General features: G+C 45.7%; 1 protein-coding gene and 1 pseudogene across 3 annotated transcripts in view; both read left to right on the top strand.

The window, feature by feature from the left end:
- DOCK1 (dedicator of cytokinesis 1) overlaps nt 1–20958 on the top strand; it is a 535086-nt gene that overhangs the window by 60860 nt on the left and 453268 nt on the right. For both annotated transcript variants that reach the window (XM_081220288.1, XM_081220287.1), the window contains exons 3-10: nt 929–969; nt 4909–4964; nt 8769–8865; nt 11681–11829; nt 16247–16382; nt 17598–17755; nt 19143–19224; nt 19648–19783. In XM_081220288.1, coding sequence (XP_081076414.1) covers nt 929–969; nt 4909–4964; nt 8769–8865; nt 11681–11829; nt 16247–16382; nt 17598–17755; nt 19143–19224; nt 19648–19783 — 855 coding nt within the window. The remainder of the gene's footprint in view (nt 1–928; nt 970–4908; nt 4965–8768; nt 8866–11680; nt 11830–16246; nt 16383–17597; nt 17756–19142; nt 19225–19647; nt 19784–20958) is intronic.
- Nucleotides 12336–12664, top strand: LOC308608034 (large ribosomal subunit protein eL39-like; annotated as a pseudogene). Its single transcript has one exon. The product of its transcript is annotated as a large ribosomal subunit protein eL39-like (transcript).

Here is a 20958-nt window from a genome sequence, read left to right as displayed (position 1 = left end):
TGGAATTTGTCTGAGCTTCTGATTTCCTTTTCTGGAGTGAGGTGACCTAAAGCAGCTTCAGAGTGTTTGGGGTAAGGAAACATCCACCGACGTCCTGCCGTGGCGTAGTTGTTGGGAGGTGGGTGACCGGCCGTGGACCCCTGGGTGCTGGCAGGGACGATTTCTGCCCTCAGTTGACGTGGAGGGACAAGGGAGCGGTCAGGTCCAGTCCGGCACTGGATGTCTCTTCCATTTGGCATTTAATTCCTGCCAGCAGTGCCAGCACGTCTGCCTTCTGCTCTGTTTGCTTGTCCTCCCCACGTGAGGGAATGGGAGCTTGAATCTAGGCCGGACCCCAAGGGGGTAGGCGGACCCGTATTCCTGGGCCCTGTGCTTCCTGTTGGGGGTCCAGTCTCTGCCACAGAAGCACTTTGTGCGATCGTGGCTGCTCCAGGGCAAAGCCCCCCTCCATCCATTAGAGGGAGGAAGTCGTCTCTCAATAGGAGTTCTGTTTTGCGGCAGCTCTTGATGATCTGAGGATGCTGGTATGTGCACTTGGCAGTGACCCCGCTCCATCCGGCGGAGGAACAGATACGAAAATGCACACTCCAGGAGCCTGCCTAGGGCCAAATGGTCATAAGGACCACTGCTCCTCCTGGAACTGTGCTTCTTCAGTTCTCATTGGCACCTTCAAGGCCGCGTGCGGCAGGTGCAGGTGAAGGAGCTGGAGGTCTGTGTGTGAAGAGGCCCCTGCCCGGGCTTCAAGCATGGCTTTGAGATGCTGTTTAGGAAACCCCAGAGCATCTCTCCAAAGCCTTAGGATTACTGAGTTCTGTTACGGGCCGACTTCCTTGGTTCTGCAAACAGTGAGTTCTCGACAGTGGGAAGGTGCTGTTAGGACGCTGTGACGTCTCCTTGTACTAACTGTTTCACTTTTGTGTTTGTTTAGGGTGGTACAGAGGTTACACCTTAAGGAAAAAGTCTAAGAAGGTAAGTCCTTGTTACTAAACACAGTGCATGTCCCTTCATAAATCACAATAGGCGAGGCAATAAATTCTGTCTCATGGTGCCTAAGAGTTGTCCTTATATATCTCTTTCTCTGAATTAAAAAAATACATGGGTTGAAATATGGGCGACCCTGAATTGTTTTCTTTAAACATTTTTTTAATTAAAAATTTTTTATTTTGTTAATTGAAGTATAATTGATTATCAATGTTGTGTTAGTTTCAGGTGTGCAGCAAAGTGGTTCAGTTATACATATACATATATCCATTTTTTTTCAGATTCTTCTCCCATACAGGTTGTTACAAAATATTGAGTAGAGTTCCCTGTGCTATACAGTAGGTCCTTGTTAGTTATCTATTTTATATATAGTAGTGTGTCTGTGTTAACCCCAAACTTCTAATTTATCACTTCTGTTCCCGAATTGTTTTCTTCTGAACAACATATGTACGTAGAAATTGCAATTTCATTTCTGTGAGTGAATGGCTGGGCTGTGGGGTGATATTGACCTGTTGTCATGAGAGATGGACTGTTCTTTTCCTGGTTGAATTCTGCATTCTGTTTAAGCACAGGAGGTGTAAGGGAATGATCCGGGTATAATGACTTAAGAAAAAAAGTACTGCTCATGATTTTCAATCTTGCATTATCTTTGATGATAAATTAGCAGATTTGCAGCGCTCACGCTGGCTTTTCCCCCTCTTGCTTATAACTATTTTTATACTGCTTACGTCGCTGGCAAAAGAAAGAGGTTCTGCCTTCCAGGGCAGTTTGCATGCGTGGTTGTTTGAATTTCTGAAGCTAAGATGTGCAGTTACATTGCGGTGGACAGTCCCGTACACAGTTCTGTTGTGGCTTTTCTATTCTCAGCTTCACAAAATCTAATGATGGCTCTTCCATTTCATTCTATGATTCTGAAGTACTGTCCATTCTAAGCTGTGGTTTGGCTGTCCACGTTACCTTATAAAGTCTAATTATACTTGACAGATGGTTCATTTTATTTCTGTTTCTTAGCTTGGCCTCTCATTATCTCCTTATTGGGCTGGGCTCCTCTTGTGGTCCTGAGCCTGTAGCTAAGGCTGCTGAAGTCCAGCTGTTCAAGCACAGGACCTTTTTGATCTGCTTTCCCCAGACGCCCTGTTACCAGGCTGTGCCAGACAGATGGGAGCTGTTCATCCTCTGGTCTCAGTCACCTCGGAGGCATCCAGGCTGAGCTTCATGGCAGCCTTTCTCTGGCATAGTCTGTCCTAATGTGAGAGATGCTGTTAGGGATACCTGGCGAGCCAGATCTGCAAATGGGAGCCAGGACCTCCCACCTCTGCCCTGCTGAGCTCAGACTGGGCTATGAGTCTCTACACATCCAATGACCTGGAGCCTTGAGCTTTGAACAAGGTAGATTCCAACCAGGCGGCTGGTGGGATAGATTTCTCCAGGGAAAGTTCTATTTTCACATTGATTATCTCTTCCATAATTTGGGATTAGCAGATGCAAACTATTACATATAAGATGGATAAACTACAAGGTCCTATTGTATAACACAGGGAACTATATTCAATATCCTGTGATAAACCATCATGGAAAAGAATATGAAAAAGAATGTGTGTGTGTGTGTGTGTGTGTGTGTGTGTGTGTGTGTGTGTGTGTGTGTGTATATTATTTAACTGAGTCACTTCGCTGTACAGCAGAAATTAACACAACATTGTAAATCAACTATACTTCAATTAAAAAAAAAAGAATGTATTCCTGCAGATGAAAACCTGAGGCTCATGTGAGAAAGCCACAGTGGAGGACTTTATTAATAAAGAGATTAGGGTCATGGCCCATACCCCCTCCCCAGTGACAAAGCTGCAACTTCATGTGCTAGGTGCATCCCAGGGAAGCTGTTCACTCTTCTTTGATATTTGGTATTTGGTGTCTGGTACCACCTTCCCAGTCGGGGATCTCTCCCAACTCCCCATGCCTCCATGAACCCTAACCCTTCCTACCCTGCACCACAGGGCCCTGACTTTACAGCTCATAGAGCTGGGTAGGGGCATATTTATTTTTCCACCTAAAATCTTCATTAGCAGATGAGGAAATTGAAGCCTTAAAAAGCTCGGTCGTGATTTTGCATCAGCACCCCTGCCCCAGGCAGTAGCAGAGAAGGGACTTGGCTGCTAGTAACCTGACTCTGTGTTCTGGAAGCATCCTTTTATCGGTATTCACAGATGAGCAATAGATCTGGGCTGGTCCCGACTGCCCCAGCTGGAGAAGTTGCTCATTTCAGGCTTCCCTGGTGGCACAGTGGTTAAGAATCCACCTGCCAATTCAGGGAATACGGGTTCGATCCCTGGTCTGGGAAGATCCCACATGCTGCGGAGCAACTAAGCCCGTGCACCACAACTACTGAGCCTGCGCTCTAGAGCCCATGAGTCACAGCTACTGAGCCCGTGTGCCATAACTACTGAAGCCCACGTGCCTAGAGCCCGTGCTCCGCAAGAAGAGTAGCCCCCACTCGCCGCAACTAGAGAAAGCCCGCGCGCAGCAATGAAGACCCAATGCTGCCAAAACCAAAATGAATTAAAAAAAAAAAAAAGTCGCTTATTTCAAGCCTCCAGATGTGTCCAGCCTCATTTCTTTCACTGTCCCTTCTGTGGCTCCATGATTCTTGAGAGCAGGTTTACGGAGACCGAGGGACATCTCTGTCCATGGACGTGGGCAGGGAGCGAGACTGGCTTATTTGTATGTGTGTCCGTCCCGTCGTCCCTCCCCGCCCCGTGCTCACCTGTTGACATCACATGTGCACCTGGAGACCGTCCTGGGATCTGGAGGTGTCCTAGCATCGGGCCCCCGCAGTCCTCTTTGGTGCTCAGCCTCTGTCTTTCTGTCTGACTCCTTCCCTCTCTGTGATAATTCTTCTTTACCTGAAGTGCGGCCATTTCCCTGGCAGGCAGGAGGAACCTGAACCAGTGGTGCCCATGCCCCCTTCCCAAGCAGGATTAGTAGGGTGGTTTCTGGATTTCCTGTGGAAATCCTTTGGGGCCAGATGCCAGGGAAACCTAGTTGGAAGCTCCTGTTCCCACAGCAGGTGCCCGAAGCCACCAGGGCCACTGATTGACTTTTTGCTGCGTGCATGACATCTCACGTGGGAAGCCGCGACCTGTTTGCGTTGCATTGTTACAAGATCCCAGGGCCCGGTGCCCCATTGCTTGCCCTCCAGGAAGGGAGGTAGTGTCCTTGCTCAGGAAGCAGGACCAAAACTCTTGGTAAAGCTCCTGGCACTTCACGCTTGGCGCCTGACACTGACCGTCCTCTTGAGGAACTGTCTCCCTCGGAACTGTCTGTTGGGCCCCTGTGTGCCGTACACCTGGGGGTGCCGACCTCTGTCTTCGTGTAACCTGGAGTCTGGCAGGTTGGGTGAAATGCACCCAGTTTCTCTATGTTATCTGACGACCCCTCTGGAAATTGTTGAGAAAGTCTCCTTGGGTCAGGTAAGCAGTCAGTGCATATGTGATGATCAACAGTGTAAACTAACTTTTGATGACAATTTTAGTATTTTGAAAGGAAGAACTGTCAGAAGCCATTGTCAGAAATGGTTTTCAGGCATCATTTGGCTTGTGGATCTTCCTGTGTTGAGGTCAGCAGTAAAAACGAGGTGTGACCCATGAAGAAGACACAGCGAAGTCCCTGTGGGAGTTTTTCTTTGCAAACAGATTGTGTCTGTTTTCTTCTAAGACATCTGCAGCCTCTTTGAAACACAAGCGGATTGAGTTGCCATCTTTTACACTTCTTTTGTTGTCTGTGCTATGTTGTGTATGAGACTTAGCATTAGGCTTGCACATTTAATAGTGATCCAGCCATCCCCACCTCCGTTTTGGGGGGGGCAGTCGTTTGATTTGCAATCAGTACTCCTATTAATAATAAAACCTACTGTCTTTTTTCCTCCCAAAGGGTATATTTCCTGCTTCATATATTCATCTTAAAGAAGCCATAGTTGAAGGAAAAGGGTGAGTCTCGTCTTGATATTTATTTATTTATTTATTTATTTATTTATTTATTTATTTACTTACTTATTTACTTATTTACTTACTTATTTACTTACGTACGTATGTACGTATGTATGTATGTATGTATTTTGCGGTACGCGGGCCTCTCCCTGTTGTGGCCTCTCCCGTTGCGGAGCACAGGCTCCGGACGCAGAGGCTCGGCGGCCATAGCTCACGGGCTCAGCCGCTCCGCGGCATGTGGGATCTTCCCGGACCAGGGCACGAACCCGTGTCCCCTGCATCGGCAGGCGGACTCTCAACCACTGCGCCACCAGGGAAGCCCTCGTCTTGATATTTAAATGAAGTCACGCAGTGATTGTGTTTGGCCTGAGGCTCTTTGCAGGACGATGTTGGGGGTTGGACAATGGGTGCCATTGACAGGAGTTTGGGGAGAGAAGGGAAACTTCTGATCTAGGGCTGTCCATAACATGGCTTGGAGCCTTTACACAGTCTTAAGTCAGCGTGGGAACTGCAGTCCACCTCCTTGAACCTGATGTGGATTTGGAAAGCTTCCTACAGTTCTTCCTCTGTGAGCCACCCTATTAGGCAAAGGCTTCACGGCCCCCCAGCTCTGAATCCATTTTTCCGGAAGACTTCACAGGCTGTGACACAAATGGGGTTGAGGGTGAAGCAACAGTTGTTAAATTGGGGCGTGTGTGAATTTACATGTTGCCTAACGCCGATGTATGTTTCCTAGAGGTCGTAAAACTGATGTATAAGATCTTTAAAAGGACATTTGTAGAACAGAAACCCATGAGGCAGGAATGGCAAATGAACAGCCAGGTGTGAACTTGGAGGAAGGAGCATTAAAATGTTTTCCTTTTTTGTCTCCGCTACATCTTCACACTCAGCGAAATATGTAAATGATAAAATGACTAATCATATGATTACTGCATCATGACATCTCTGCGGCTGATTACAAAAAAATGGCCTTTCCAAGCAGTGTACTGTTAACATACGAAAAGGTCTAGGTCGGGCTCTGTAGTTCCATGATGCATAATTAAAGCAAAGAAAATAATTTAGAGGCATAAATGTGATGACCTGTAATAGGGTCCTTTTTTCTACAGATAAATGTTGTGTAGGTACAGTTTCAAAGGGAAGTAAAAAGAGGAACGTTTTGAGACTTTCATCCTCCTGTGGAAATTGTTGAATAAAGTGTGCTTTTCATGTATTTTACATCAGTCTCTCAGGATCAGTCTGGACATCAGAGTGTATAGGAATTATTTTTTTGAAAAGCACTTTGATGTATACAAATGAGTATATGTCAAATGTAATTATGAAGCATAACAGTGAAGAGCACAAGGGACTGTGTGGATTCTCGGTAAGTAGAGTCACCCCCTGACGGCCAGATGGACAGGCAGACAGACACTTTTGGTCCTGTCACTGGGTTAGTGTCGCATGCCCCAGTGTGAGCCAACGAATGGGGCACCGGAGAAACCAGCAGTCTAGAAAGTTCTCTGCCGATGCCCCAGGGCTCCTGTGATTGCTCTTGCTGATACCTGCCCTGACCCTCCCTCGGCTGCTCCCACCCACACCTGGCTGCTTCCCGCCTCCCTCCTGGCAAAGAACCTCGTGCCTTCAGACTTGACCGGTGGTCTCACTCCGTACTTTCCTCCGGGTAACGTGGGCCTCACCTTCCCTTTCTTCTCCTGGTCCTTCCTTCTTCCCAGCGCCGGCCACTCTTCATCCTGCCCCTGCCTGTCTCCTTGCTGTCCAGGTTCCTTATCCCGTCTCTCCTGCAGGCTCGCTCTCCTCTCTGTACACCGGCCTTCCTTCACGCTCTGACACCCCAGGTCGTGGCTGTGTTGCGGCTGCCACCGATCCTGTACCTTTAGCCCCGTGACCAAGGGAATTCCCGTTGGTCCCCTCCCCTGACACCGATATGGTTACCACACCTCCTCATCGCCAGGGTCTCCTTAGCCCTCCTCTCTGGAGCTTGTCTGTCGCAGCTGACCCTGGCAGGCGTCTGCTGCACTCGGCTCCTGTGGCTTCTGATGCTTCCCTACCCTGCTTCACCCCCGCCGGCCCCTCTCAGGGCGCCTCCTCACCTTCTCCTGGTTCTTTGTTGCCCCTCCCCTCTTGAGATGGCCTCTGTTCTGGCATCTCAGCTGTTCCCTCTCTGTGGGGAACACTTGGATGGGGACCTCCGGCCCTGACTTGCCCCATGACATCTGCTTGAGTCATGCAGAGCCCAGGAGCTCATATGAATCGCCACCTGTGACAGGCACTGTTGGGTTTGCTTACTGCTGGCCCCCAGCAGGTAACAGGGTGGTTACAGGGGTAACAGCACAGCCGCCTCAGATACCTTAGAGCCAGCTGGCACTTAGTCCAAGGGACAGATCAGGCCAGTTCAGGAAAGAAGGTGAGAAGGGTCCAGAGTCGAGACCAGGGTCCACCGTGTGCCGTGAGACCCTCTCCCCATGGGGAAAGCGGGGTCTCATTGAGTTCCAGGTGTCTCCTAGCCAGTGGGAAGAGCCCAGTGGACCCAGCATGAAACTCAGGCTCTGTGGCATGAATGCAGCCCAGTTACTGACGAGTGTTCTCGCACTGTGAGTAGAGAAGCTCTCCCTGGAGGCTTTGCAAGGATGACATCACAGAGTCATAGGATGTCACCCGCATTTTCATCAACATCCCTACTGGGAAACTCGGTGACAGAGTTGGTAGGGCTGTTGTAACCATCACGTCCTGTAATGGACACTGATGATGTCCCATCAAAGGGTAATTCCTAACAGCACTTTTGTGTGGGGTGGTCCCGCGGGCAGCCCTCCCCGGACGTCTAGTCCCTGCTACTCCCGCTGGTGCATGTGGCCAGACCTCTCTGGAGGGACTGGCCCTCTCTCAGGGGCTCCAGTGTTTCCTCCTTGGGGAGCACCCCGCCATCAAGGAGTCATTGCAACCCTGAACCCCGGTTGTGAGCTGCTGTCAGGGTCCTGCCCACAGGTCTGGGCTCCAGGCAGTTGAAGATATGTAGGTGGGACCTATTTCAGTGCCCCCTGGACACTTCATGTTGATGGGAGTCTTGTCTGTTCAGGACCTGTAGGCCCAGGTGGTCCAGCTTCACGAGCCACCAAATTCAGTCTCTGACCCAAATATCAATACTATGAGTCCTACTTAGCGCAATGCCCGATGCAGAGCACGTGACCAGAAGACAATGGTTGATTTAATAAAAACCAGTGCGCAAATCATGAGTCAGGAGTAAGTCAAGGGCTAACCTTCTGGGGTGGAGAGAAAAGGGGAAGGGGATCATCAGAATTTGGGGGTCAGGGCACCTGTGGAAACTTGAAAGGTGTAACCTCGCTCATATTTCACAAGGATAACTGCTTCATGTATATCATCATATAACGAGTTCTAGGCCTGATGGAAATGTAAAAAATCACCTTATCCCAAACCTGCATTTGAACGCCACACAGACTGGTGGTAATTTATGGCATCTATAAAATAGATGGGTCCACCTATTATGAATATACTTTCTGCTTCTCAGACCTTGACGTTCTGATGGGATATTACTTGCCGCCTCCATCGTACCTTGACGTGTGAGGTCAATGGCTCACACGGAGGGTGATGTACGCACATCCTCAGACTCTGTACAGAACTTACTTGTCATTCTTAGAGGTGTATGTATTCCTTTGTGGGCACAGTCTTATTTGTATACTGTCTCTCCATTTGCTTCAATATTGCACGCTATGGCCTAGATTTGGAATTTACAGGGTACCCCTGGTTTAACAAAGCCATGACCGTCTCTGTCCTTTCCTCCATCCCTCCCAGGCAACATGAAACGGTCATCCCAGGCGACCTCCCGCTCATACAGGAAGTCACCACGACACTGAGAGAATGGTCCACCATCTGGAGGCAACTCTACGTGGTGAGAAAATGGGATTCTGAATCAGAGCTTAGCCATAGAGACTGGTCTTTTTGGACCCTGCTGAACCCACAGGATAGTTTTCCTGTTTCCGGGAACCTCAAAAGCAGAGCTTGCGGGAGCGGGTCATACTTAGCAGCCTGGCCCAGTATTCTGGCCACCCTCAGGGACCATGTGCCCTTCCACCTGCTTTGTGTTGGGGTGTAGCCGTGCTGACTGCAGTGAAATGGCTGTCAAGGAAGGGGCCGTGGGTTTCACCTTGCCTTGTGTTGGAAAGGGAAACGGGCTGCTTTCAGGCTTTGGAAGACAGGCTGAGGCAACCTTCGCTGGGGTTCCCTCAAAGTTTGTGTGTGAGTATGAAAGCGAAAATCTGCTTTTAAACTGTCGTAGGTGCTTCTTTATGGATGCAGTAGAGAGGGATGACTACCTTTACCATTGTTTGCATGTAGATAATGCCTCTTATCATTTGAGAAAAATGACATGGTCTTCTAGACCTAAGCATGTCTGTTGCAGAGGGACGGAAATAGTTTACTTTCTGGCTTCGTGTGCGATGTCCAGTTCTCCTCATTTCAGAAGAAGCCTTATTAATGCAGCGAGTTTGGAGCCTTGACATCTTCCATTTCGTATTCCCTGGGGCATTTCTTTACACATAAATTCATATTTACAGAAGAATACCTTTTGTTAAGCCTGTATTTCTCTTCAGAGTCTTGATTTCTCATCTGCTAATGTTGTCAACACAAAGCTAGGACTCTGGAGGGAAGGCCGTGCTTCAGTTTCTCGGGAACCTAGAAAACTTCCCAGCGTCCCACAGCTGCTTTCCAGGCAGCCTTGTTGCTTTTGATTATACAGTGGTTTCCTATAAATGCACAGTAATAAGCAGTTGCAGTAATTGTTCATCAAATATTCTCAAAAACCTAAAAGCGTAAAGTTAGCCGTGAATGTTTTGTGTAAATCTGAGCAATTTTGGAGTCGGTGTTTCATGTTAACAATTTTTAAACAAAAATGCAGCATCAAAACAAACAGGAGTTGATGCTGACAAATATGTTAGTGGACACGGTTTTAGCCATACGATCCCGGAATAGGCATTCCTAACTATCACCTTGGTTTCCTTTTAAAAAATTTACATTTGCCTCTTAGGGATTTACGTTGCTAGATTTGTGCAAAGCTAAACAACAGTGCTTATTTTATATCTATATCTATATCTATATATATATATCTATATATTGCTCATAAATATTTTTTTCCCCTCTGCTCTGTGGCTGTAGACAAGTTAGGAAAATATTAAGGATTTTAGATATTTGGTAATGCTTTATAAAACTGGACAAGGAGAATTAATATGATGGAAACAAACTTAATTTTAGAATAAACCATTGGTTTTGATTAGTTTTCATTTAAGAAATTCAGATGATGGGAATTCCTTGGTGGTCCAGTGGTTGGTTAGGACTCAGTGCTTTCACTGCCGTGTCCCGGGTTCGATCCCTGGTTGGGGAACTAAGATTCTGCAAGCCTTGTGGCGTGGTCAAAAAAAGAAAAAAATAGAAAGAAATTAAGATTAGGATGATACTAAGGAAAAAAGCTCATGGGATGGAAGATAATCTGTTAGGGCGTGATAGGATGAGGATGGGTAAATGGTGGGGATCTTAGAAATTCCTAGAAAGGATGTCAAATATAGAAATAGTGGGGGTGAAAGATTCAGCTGTGTAGAGGAGAAGTTATTCTAAAATGTAGCAATTACGACATTTTCATTTTTTATAGGCACCATGCCATGTAGAATTTTATCACGTTAGGTTTCACCTAGATGTTTTTTCATGGAAAGAACCACAGGATTCTTTTTCGTTTGGGTAATTCCTCATTTTCTTGATGAATTGTACTCTTGGCGGTGCGCGGGCTTCTCATTGCGGTGGCTTCTCTTGTTGCAGAGCACGGGCTCCAGGTGCACGGGCTTCAGTAGTTGTGGCTCGCCGGCTCTAGAGCGCGGGCTCAGTAGTTGTGACTCATTGGCTCCAGAGCGCAGGCTCAGTAGTTGTGGCGCACGGGCTTAGTTGCCCTGCGGCATGTGGGATCTTCCTGGAATAGGGCTCGAACCCGTGTCCCCTGCCTTGGCAGGCGGATTCTTCACCACTGCGCCACCAGTGAAGTCCCTCTTGATGAATTGTACTCTTGCTGTTGCAAAACTGTTGCTTTTCTTTGTACCATCAAACCCCTTGGAATATGTAGAAAGTGATAAGAGGTATGAATTTTATATCTTGTTTGTGCTTCCCTTTTGGCGTAAACGCACTGAGAGCTTGTAGACTCAGATTTTGCCTTTTGCAGAAGCCTCTCTGCACATGCCAAATGCACCACCGTCACCAGAAGAGCCCAGAGGCACATTCTCTTGTAGCTCAGCTGACAGGCCTCAGGGTTGAGTTTCTCTGTGTGCTGAGAATTACTGGGGGAGAAGGTATTCTGAAGTCTCATTAGGCAAGATCTGTAGGCTGGGCACTTCCTCAGGGAGCTACAAGGGTTGCCCATTCATAGGCCAGATTCTAGAAGCTCCAGTGCTGGCTTTGAGGCTCCAAGTCCAGATCCTGCCCTGGTCTACTCTGGTTGGCTGGAATATGTAAGATCGTGCATTGTCTTTTATTCTTTTAATCTTTTCGTGTGTGATGGGAACCCAATTCTATCTAATGTGTTCAGTTCCATGCTAAAAACATCTTTAATTTGCCATTAATTGAACACCAGCATATAAAGCACAGACATGTTGATTTGAGAAAAAAAGAAACCCACAATGCTCTTTTAAATCAAGAACTTAACAACTGGCTTTTCCCCCCTCATCTAGCAAGATAACAGGGAGATGTTTCGAAACGTTCGGCACATGATCTACGACCTTATTGAGTGGCGATCGCAGATTCTTTCTGGAACTCTGCCGCAGGATGAGCTCAAAGAACTGAAGAAGAAAGTCACTGCCAAAATTGATTACGGAAACAGGTTTGTTCATTTGAAAGATGATTTCATGCTTAAATTATCCAATATAATAGCATCCCCATAAACCTTGAGGAGAATATAATCCTATCTTACGATAAAACAAAATTTCTAACATCAAGATAATGGCACGGGTTTCATTTTTAAAAGGATGAGCTGTTTTCTCTTGGATCCTGAAGATCAGGAGTTTTCTGAGTCATTGTTGAAAAGTATTCTTTTCAAGAAGATGGGCCTGGGATAACCTGTCACGGTCACTCTTTCAGAGGGGACCGCACAGTGATTCCCCTGACGGGGAACTTTTCCTTTCTGCTGACAGTGTTTGGCCTTGAGTCCAGACATGGGGGTACTTTGTGTAGTAACAGAAGCACCAGGTTTCTTTCTGTGCAATCCTGCGTTCTGAAAGTTGGAAGGGACATCGAAGGGCACCTTAAAACTTGTCACCAGTGTAGGGATGCCAGATTTGGCGAACAAAAATACAGCCAGCTGGTCTCTTCTCTTCTCTGTCATCCTATGTGTGGTTGAATTTGCTCCTTGCCATGTTTTCTCACAAGACTTTCAGGATCAAGCGATTCCTGGCCAAGGAACAAAAGGAGAGTTGTCCTATTCCCCAATGGATTTGAATGAAAACTGGTAATAAAATCAGGTACAATTCCAAGAGAAGACATTGGAGAAGAGCCAAGCTGGGTCTATAAGGAGCCTCGCATGAGGTGGCACACATTTATGCTGGGTCAAGATCACTTGCATCTTGCCATATCTCTCTGAGACCATCACTAGTATCTGAACAGCCAGATGTGTTTTATTTTTGTGTCAGTTTTTCTGCACTAGTGCAGAAACTATTATTGTTGGCTTAATAATAAATATGAGACCTTTTGTTGGAAAAAAAATACAGCCAGCTAAATTTGCATTTTTGATATAAACAACACATAATTGTTTTACAGGAGTATGTCTCATGCAAAAGTTCCCGTTCCCATTTACAGCAGGGTGCTGCCCAGCTCTGCTTGAATGCCTTTAACAATGGTGCACTCACTCTCCCACAGAGATGTGTGTTCTAGTGTGGGCATGCATTTCTGATGCACAGTCATCCCAGTTCTCCCAGGTTCTGTAACCAGAATGAGGCCACGCCCTTTTCTACCGGATAACTATTTAACTGTTCATATAATGTCAGAGCTGCAAGAAGCCTTAAAAAGTATCTGGTCACAGGACCCCCAAATGCTGGTCTGTATCAGAATCGCTTGGAAAGCTTTCAAAATATAGAATCCTGGGAACCACTCCTCAAGATCCTGATTGCTGATGTCTGGAATGCTGGCGAGAAATCCCAGTCTTTAAAAATAGACTTGGACTGTGATGGACAGCAGATTGGGAAACTACTGCTTTAGTCCAGCCTCCTCATTTTACACATTAGGATGTAAAGCTCAGAAAATAGCTCCATTCAGCTGAAGGGAGCCCTGGAAAAACTAAAAAAGTGTTTTGTAAAATCAGAATTATAACAGTTTTGTTTTCTGGTAATTCAGACTTTCAAGTGTGAAAAGGTTTTAAAAGCTGCATTATTAGTAAAATGTCATGTTTGGATTAGAAAAGCCTACAGGAGAAGGCTTTTTAATTTTTTTTCCCCCAGGAGCCAGAGATTTCTGGGTATAGGATATTAGATATTGTTGCAGTGAAATCCACTTCAAGACCACCTGCCTAAAAAACCAAACTTTTGGAGCTTCACTTTTATTTTCTCTTGGAGTATCATATTTTGAACTTATGTCCAGAAAGCACCTGCTTAATTTGGCCGCGGGAAGCCAAAATACGTTATGTCGTGGAACAATCTAGTTAAGAAAGGAAGTATTTCCAAACGTAATTTACTACTTTGATAGGAAATGCAGTCCTTAACAAGATAGGTTTTTGCCCAAGGAACTCAGATCTACTCCTTAACTTCTCTAAAGCCCAATACTCTGTGCATATCTTTCTACTTCCTTCTTCAGAAAACAAAATAGTAAAAAATAAAATCACTGTGTTGAAAGTTGGATTTTAAAATGGTTTCTGGGAGACATTTGAGAATGTGATTAAGGTCATGGACCATCTCTCTAGGAAAATGCACATACATAACACATACACATACACACACAATTTTGCACGTAATTTCGGGGGTTCCCCCCCGCCCCAGAGGTGCTTTGGGCTTCCACGGATTTAGTTTCTAATGGTGTTAGAGTCCCTTGCTCTGCTGCAGTGTGCCTTCACAGTGGAGGCTCGGTCTGGATTCAGAACCACCCGAGCACCAGCTGCTGAGAACAGCGCATGGAATGGTTGGTGTGGAGACCCCTGAGAGACCACTTCCTGTGGCGGTTTCCACATGACATGTCGGAAAGAGCATGGGCTCTGCCATGAGAGGGTTCTGGCTCAGAATCCAGGCCCTGGGGTCTTTTAGATGTTTCTCTGAACTTAGGTGTCCTCCTCTGTGAAATGGGTCTGACCATCTGTACTGGCAGGCCTGAGGTACGTGGCAGGGTGTACGCGGCAGGCTGGAGCGTGGCCAGAGCCTCTGCTTCTCAGGGAGCCTGATTCTGTGTGGCCTGCAGGACCTCCTGCTGAGTCCTCCTAAAGCCAGATGCTTTGTAGTTCTGGCCACCGCAGCCCTGGCCCTGCCCACATCAGAACGGATCCCACTTCATTAGCATTGACTCCACCCACACCAGCACTGGCTCCTCCCAGGGGACGAGCAGTCATATTTAAGAGGGAGGGGCTTTCCCAAATTGGTGACTCTTGTTACAAAGACAGCTAATAAGAGCATAAAAGGTTTATTTTCTGTACCTCTTGAAATCCCTCACAATCCTTACCACCACTAAGGTTCTTTTCATGCAAAGGGAAAAGCCTCTATTTGTTTAAAAGCCCGTTTACCCTCGCGCTGCCTGCCGACAGGCCCAGTTGGACTTGTTTCACCATCCGTGAATTTGCTCAGTAGATATATTAACAGGACAAAATGAGGTTTTTGTGATTGCCTCCCACTAACAGTGCAGTGGTCCAGCACAACTGACAAAACGACCTGCTTGACACATTATAGACTCATTCACGTGTAGCTTTAAGGTGTGTGACCTTCGGAGAAGTCAGACATTAGTTCATCTAAATGGAAGTTTTACTGCCAAGTCAACTTTCCTCTTCAACTTGTAACTGTTAAAGATATTCTCTAATTGAAATTCATCTTCATTTCAAAAGATGTTTTCCTTTGTTGTATGGTTAAAAAAAATAAAAATGTCCTGCTTCTATAGACTTGTTAATAGCAGGAAGAAAAATCCCAAAGGCAAAGTGTAAGGCATCTGTGGTTAAGATCCTCATGTCTTCTTAAAAGAAAACCAGAACACACCACCGTAGCACAGCTTTTGGTTTCTTTCTTTATATAATTGCCTTTGTTTATTCTTTAAATAAAAATTGTGGTAAAAATCACCTAACTATTTCGTTGGATTTGGGGAAATGGAGAGAATGTTGCCAAAAAACATTTCCAGATACAGATGGACAGGTTTATTAGTCAGATGCCGCCTGTGTTTTTTTTTTTTTTTTTTCTTTTTGCGGTATGCGGGCCTCTCACTGTTGTGGCCTCTCCCGTTGCGGAGCACAGGCTCCGGATGCGCAGGCCCAGCGGCCATGGCTCACGGGCCCAGCCGCTCCGCGGCATATGGGATCCTCCCAGACCGGGGCACGAACCCATATCCCCTGCATCGGCAGGCGGACTCTCAACCACTGCGCCACCAGGGAGGCCCGCCGCCTGTGTTTTAAGTTGGCTACTACATTTAGCCATCTGGCCAGAAAGTTGCTTAGTATTACTGTGTATGACTTCCATATGTTCTATGTTGAAACACTAGAACGTCTTTATCAAAAATCTTCTGTTGGGCTAATTAAGGGGTTAGAACTGACTCTAGGTAGAAGGAACATAGTGCGGTGGAAGCTGCCAGAGACAGTGGTGAGGAAATGGAGCCGTGGGTGTGCCCCTGCTCCAGCTTTTCCTTCCTCTCACCTCTCCCCAACCATCAGCTGTATATATTTGGGCATATCGGTGGGCATGTGACTGTATCTACATACGCATACACACACAAATTTATAGACACACGTATGCCACAGCATGTACGTGGCATGTGTGTGCTTTAAACTATCCGTACAGTTCACATGGTAATTAGCAACGTACATTTCATGTGGACTTTGTAGATCTGTAAGACAAAGCCACTACAGCAATGGAAGTAAAAACTGAATGTTTTTTTTTTTTTTTTTTAATTCCAAGGGTATATATACATTTTAAGTTAAAGGCAGTGACCTTGCAGAATTGTGTTTCCTAATATTGTGTGGATGACCCCGACTTTCTGTGATGTTTTCTGCTGAGTTGCTGGGACTGAAGTTTGTTAGAGAATTCAAAGCCCTGGGGTTGTGAAGTTCTGAATTCTTGTTGTTCTAGGATCCTTGATTTGGACCTGGTGGTGAGAGATGAAGACGGGAACATTCTGGATCCAGAACTAACTAGCACGATTAGTCTTTTCAGAGCTCATGAAGTAGCTTCTAAACAAGTGGAGGAAAGATTACAAGAAGAAAAGGTAAGTTCACCTCTCTGTAGTAGGCCGTTTACATATGGAACACATTTTCTCAGCAGCAGTTTACTACATTAGTAAAACATCACCAGTGATGCCCATTATGTGCACTGAAAAGGACCTGAAAAGGCACAGCTACACAGTACATTTCATACAGTGAGGGGTGGAATGGAGCCCGGCATCAAAACATGCTGTTGATGACCTGAAGGCATTTCAACTCTTGAGGGCCGTGTGCTTCAGCTCGGGGGCAGGATTTTAATGACATTGCCTTTGTGGTCTTAGCTCATGGGAGACAATACTGGATTCTGTGTTTCCTCTGATAGGAGTAGGAGAGTTACATACCTAAGCTCAATGATCTTATTTGCAAAGCAGAAATAGAGACACAGACATGGAGAACAAATGTATGGATACCGAGGGGGAACGGCGGGTGGGAAGAACTGGGAGATTAGGATTGACACATATATACTATTGATGCTACGTATAAAATAGACAACTAATGAGAACCTACTGTAGAGCGCAGGGAACTCTGCTTAATGCATTGCGGTGACCTAAATGGGAAGGAAATCCAAAAAAGTGGGGTTAGATGTATATGTAAGGCTGATTCACTTTGCTGTACAGTAGAAGCTAACACAACATTGTGAAGCAACTAGACTCCAATAAGAATTAATTAAAAAAACAAGCGCAGTGAGGGCAGGGAACACGTATCTTATTGATCTTTTTCATCTTCCATGGCCTTTAATGGTATCTTGTATGTAGTTGATACTGAGAACTCGATTGCCTGATCGAGCCATCCATTCACTCAGCAACTGTTGAGCACCTACTCTGTGCCAGGTCCTGAGGCCATAATGATGAATAACAGAGATGTCCTCGGAGGGTTTGATCTAATGGGGGAACCAAACAGTAAACAAGCAACTCCACATGTAGTCTCCATTCTGATTCATTGACTGGGCCCCTAAATGTTTTGTATCTGAAGAAAATACTCAGTATGAGCTGTTATGGGACTGGGACCATTGCACAGGGCACTGTTATTTTGAGTTGGGTGCGTGTCCGTGATGAGAGTGTCAGGTGAGGACAAGGAAGACACTGCATGAAGGGCTGTGCTGTGTTGTTGCAGCTAGTTTCACATGGTTTTCTGTTCTGTAGGGAATGAACAAAGCAGGGGGTAGCCAAGAGTGTTGCTCTTGTCGACTTCCTGTTGTATTGTTTTATTTCCACCGACAGTCCCAAAAGCAGAACATAGACATTAACAGACAGGCCAAGTTCGCTGCCACCCCTTCTCTGGCCTTGTTCGTCAACCTCAAAAACGTGGTGTGTAAAATCGGAGAAGATGCCGAAGTGCTCATGTCCCTGTATGACCCTGTGGAGTCCAAGTTCATCAGGTCAGTGACATCCCCTGGCTGCTGTCTTTCCTCTTTGGTTACTGTTGGGAAGATGGCCTCAGGACCCCCCACAAAGTCTTGCTCTTTCAGGGAGCCCTAGGGGTGATCAGCTGGCCAGACATCCCCCAGGTAGCTGAACTCCGCGTCCGGGTCAGCTTTCCTGCGCATACGTGGATATTTGGTGGTAAAGCTGTAGTCTTGTCATGTTATGAGGACCTGGCAGCTACAGGTTGAAGTCATGCTTCCGGTGTTGTCTTGAGAGGATGTTTTGTTTGTTGACCCCCCCCCCCCCAGCCCCACCCAATACATTGCTCTTGTCTTAATCTTGCTTTTTCGAGCTTTGGTTCTCTGTGAATGTCATTTCTGGACCTTTGACCTACTGTTATTTCTCCGAGTTGGTTGGCTGGAATACAGTGTCTAGAACGGTGCCTGCTATGTAAAGGCTCTCAAAGAATGTTCAATAAAATATTGTAAATCCCATCTCTGCCACGTCTGTCCTCTCTCGTGTGCTCTCTTTCTCACTTCTTGTTTTTGTTCCTCAGTATAACTTTCTCTTTGTCCAGAGGGAAAAAGTATGGTTTAAACTGTGTGTGTGTGCGTGCGTGTGTGTGTGTGTGTGTTTTAAAAGTCTAGAATCTTCACTCGTATTTTTGAAAATATAAAAAACTTAGTATACGACAGAAAACAGAACAAATTTCATTGCCACTTCTGAGAAGGATTTTATTTCTTCTTGTTGTAGGATTCAATATGTATTTTTAGGTCATATTTGGTTTGTGTCAGGCTCTGAAATAATCAGGCAGTTTTACTTTATACTATGAATGAATGGTGAATGTGAGACTATAATTGTTCCAAATGAACAAATAGGCTTTTCATAATAAACTTTTAACATATACACACAACTGTGTAAAATAAACAACAACGACCTACTGTATAGCACAGGGAACTATATTCAGTGTCTTGTAATAACCTATAATGGAAGAGAATCTGAAGAAGAATACATACGTATATAACTGAATCACTGTTGCTGTGTACCTGAAACTAACACAACATTGTAAATTAACTATACTTCAATTTAAAAAAGTGCTTAGAAAAGTTATAAACACTTTGAAATGCCATTTGCATATAGCTCCTTTGGAATTATAACCCTGGGCATCCAAAATTAAAACCTCAAGGATTTTGTATAGGCCGTCCCTGCATACTGTCCTGTATGGAAATTGCTTACATGTTAATGGCACAGCAGCTGTATCTGATGTGGCTGATATTTCTGAACCCATTTAGTTGTCTGCATAGTGGACCTCCGTGGTATCGATTAGAAGTCAGTGTGGATGTACATTTGGTACCCTGTTCTATTTGGGAAATTAATTTGCTTTTATTTCTTTTTTTCAAGTGAAAACTACCTGGTTCGCTGGTCAAGTTCCGGATTGCCTAAAGATATAGACAGATTACATAATCTGCGAGCTGTTTTCACTGTAAGTGCATCCAAAGATGTTCATTTGAATTGCTCACCGTTCTAATGACTATTTTTAATGACCGCCGTCTGACTTCTCACCACACTAGAGCATGGGTCCTTGGGTTGCCTTTAATACTTGTTAATTTACTATAATAACATAACTGCCCAGGAATCTTCTGGGTCTCTAGCTACCCTTAGAGTCCCCGCGACAAAGATGTGTACTCCATTACCTTGAGTATGTCTCTTAAACTTGGATCCTAAGTTCATTTAATGCTAATTGACTTTTGCGATTCAGCTCCTTTTTGTCTTGTGAATGACTTATTAAAATGCTAAAAACTGGTTGGAGAAAAGAGTTGCAATCCATCTTTCTACTGTCTGTTTCAATTGAACCTGCATTGAGTAATGGTTCTCCAAAATAACTTATGGAAATTAATATTTCTAGGATCTCGGAAGCAAAGACCTGAAAAGGGAGAAAATCAGTTTTGTGTGTCAGATTGTTCGAGTGGGTCGCATGGAACTGAGAGACAATAACACAAGGAAGCTGACCTCCGGCTTGCGGCGGCCTTTCGGGGTGGCCGGTAATCCACTTCTTTCCTTTTTCTTAAGAGTTTCAAGATCATCACCTTTGCTGTGAATACGAGCTGCCATTGCATATTGGACAGTGGGCTGCTTGATTTATAAGCTTTTCTGTTGGAGAGAAAAAAAAATGTATTCGTTCTTCTCTGCATGGGTTCAGGCCCACATGCAGCTCAGGGTCTTTGCTCCACAAGCTTCAGGTGCAAATTATATATTTGGTTTGAAAGTGGATCCTATGTCCTGGAGGAGACCCTGACCCACATGCTCATCCTGGAGGGAAACCAGTCACTGGAGGGTTGTAGGGTTTCTGGACTTGGCGATTGATTGATTTAGGAATGAATTTACGCAGAATGGTCAAAGGGATGAAACGGTAGAAGGAGCAGGAAGCCCGGAGAGGACAGCCTTCTCTTCAGATAGGGGCCTTTTATCCTGCGGACGGGCGCTCTGTTTTTGTTTTGTTTTTGGTGACAGCACAAGTAACGGGAGTGATGAATTATCTCTGTGGAGGGGAGAGGAAAGGGTCCCCAGGACGTCCTAATTAGTTGACCTCTTTCAGTGTCACTCTCATTTTTCACAATTGAGGAAGTGATTTTCTCTCACGATTTGATGGCTGCAGTGGAGTTTCATTACGCAGCCCTCTATTTCTTCCTGTCCTTTTTGTGATTCTTGGGATTTATATCAATAGGTATGTGAGAAAATGCTTCCTTTCTGATACATCACTGGATTTCTTGTATGAGTGGAGATGGAAGGACTCTTTACCTGGGCTACCAGGAAACTCAGGGCTTCGTTTCGTTTTGTTTTGGCCCCTTTTAAATAGATTTTTGTTTTGTTTTGTTTTTTGTTTGTTTGTCTGTTTTTGTTTTTGTTTTTGCGGTATGTGGGCCTCTCACTGTTGCGGCCTCTCCCATTGCGGAGCACAGGCTCCAGACGTGCACGCTCAGTGGCCATGGCTCACGGGCCCAGCCACTCCGCGGCATGTGAGATCTTCCCGGACCGGGGCACGAACCCGTGTCCCCTGCATCGGCAGGTGGGTTCTCAACCACTGCGCCACCAGGGAAGCCCTAGATTTTATTTTTAGAGCAGTTTTAGGTTCAGAGCAAAAGGGAGCAATAGGGTGAGTTAGGGAGGGGGCAAGTGATCTCTTACCGTCCACGTTCATCCCAGAGGGCTGGCTTTC

The sequence above is a fragment of the Mesoplodon bidens genome (genome assembly GCF_964165515.1).
Source record: "Mesoplodon bidens genome assembly, chromosome: 1".
Lineage (NCBI taxonomy): Eukaryota > Metazoa > Chordata > Mammalia > Artiodactyla > Ziphiidae > Mesoplodon > Mesoplodon bidens.
This window is presented reverse-complemented; position numbering and strand designations above follow the sequence as displayed.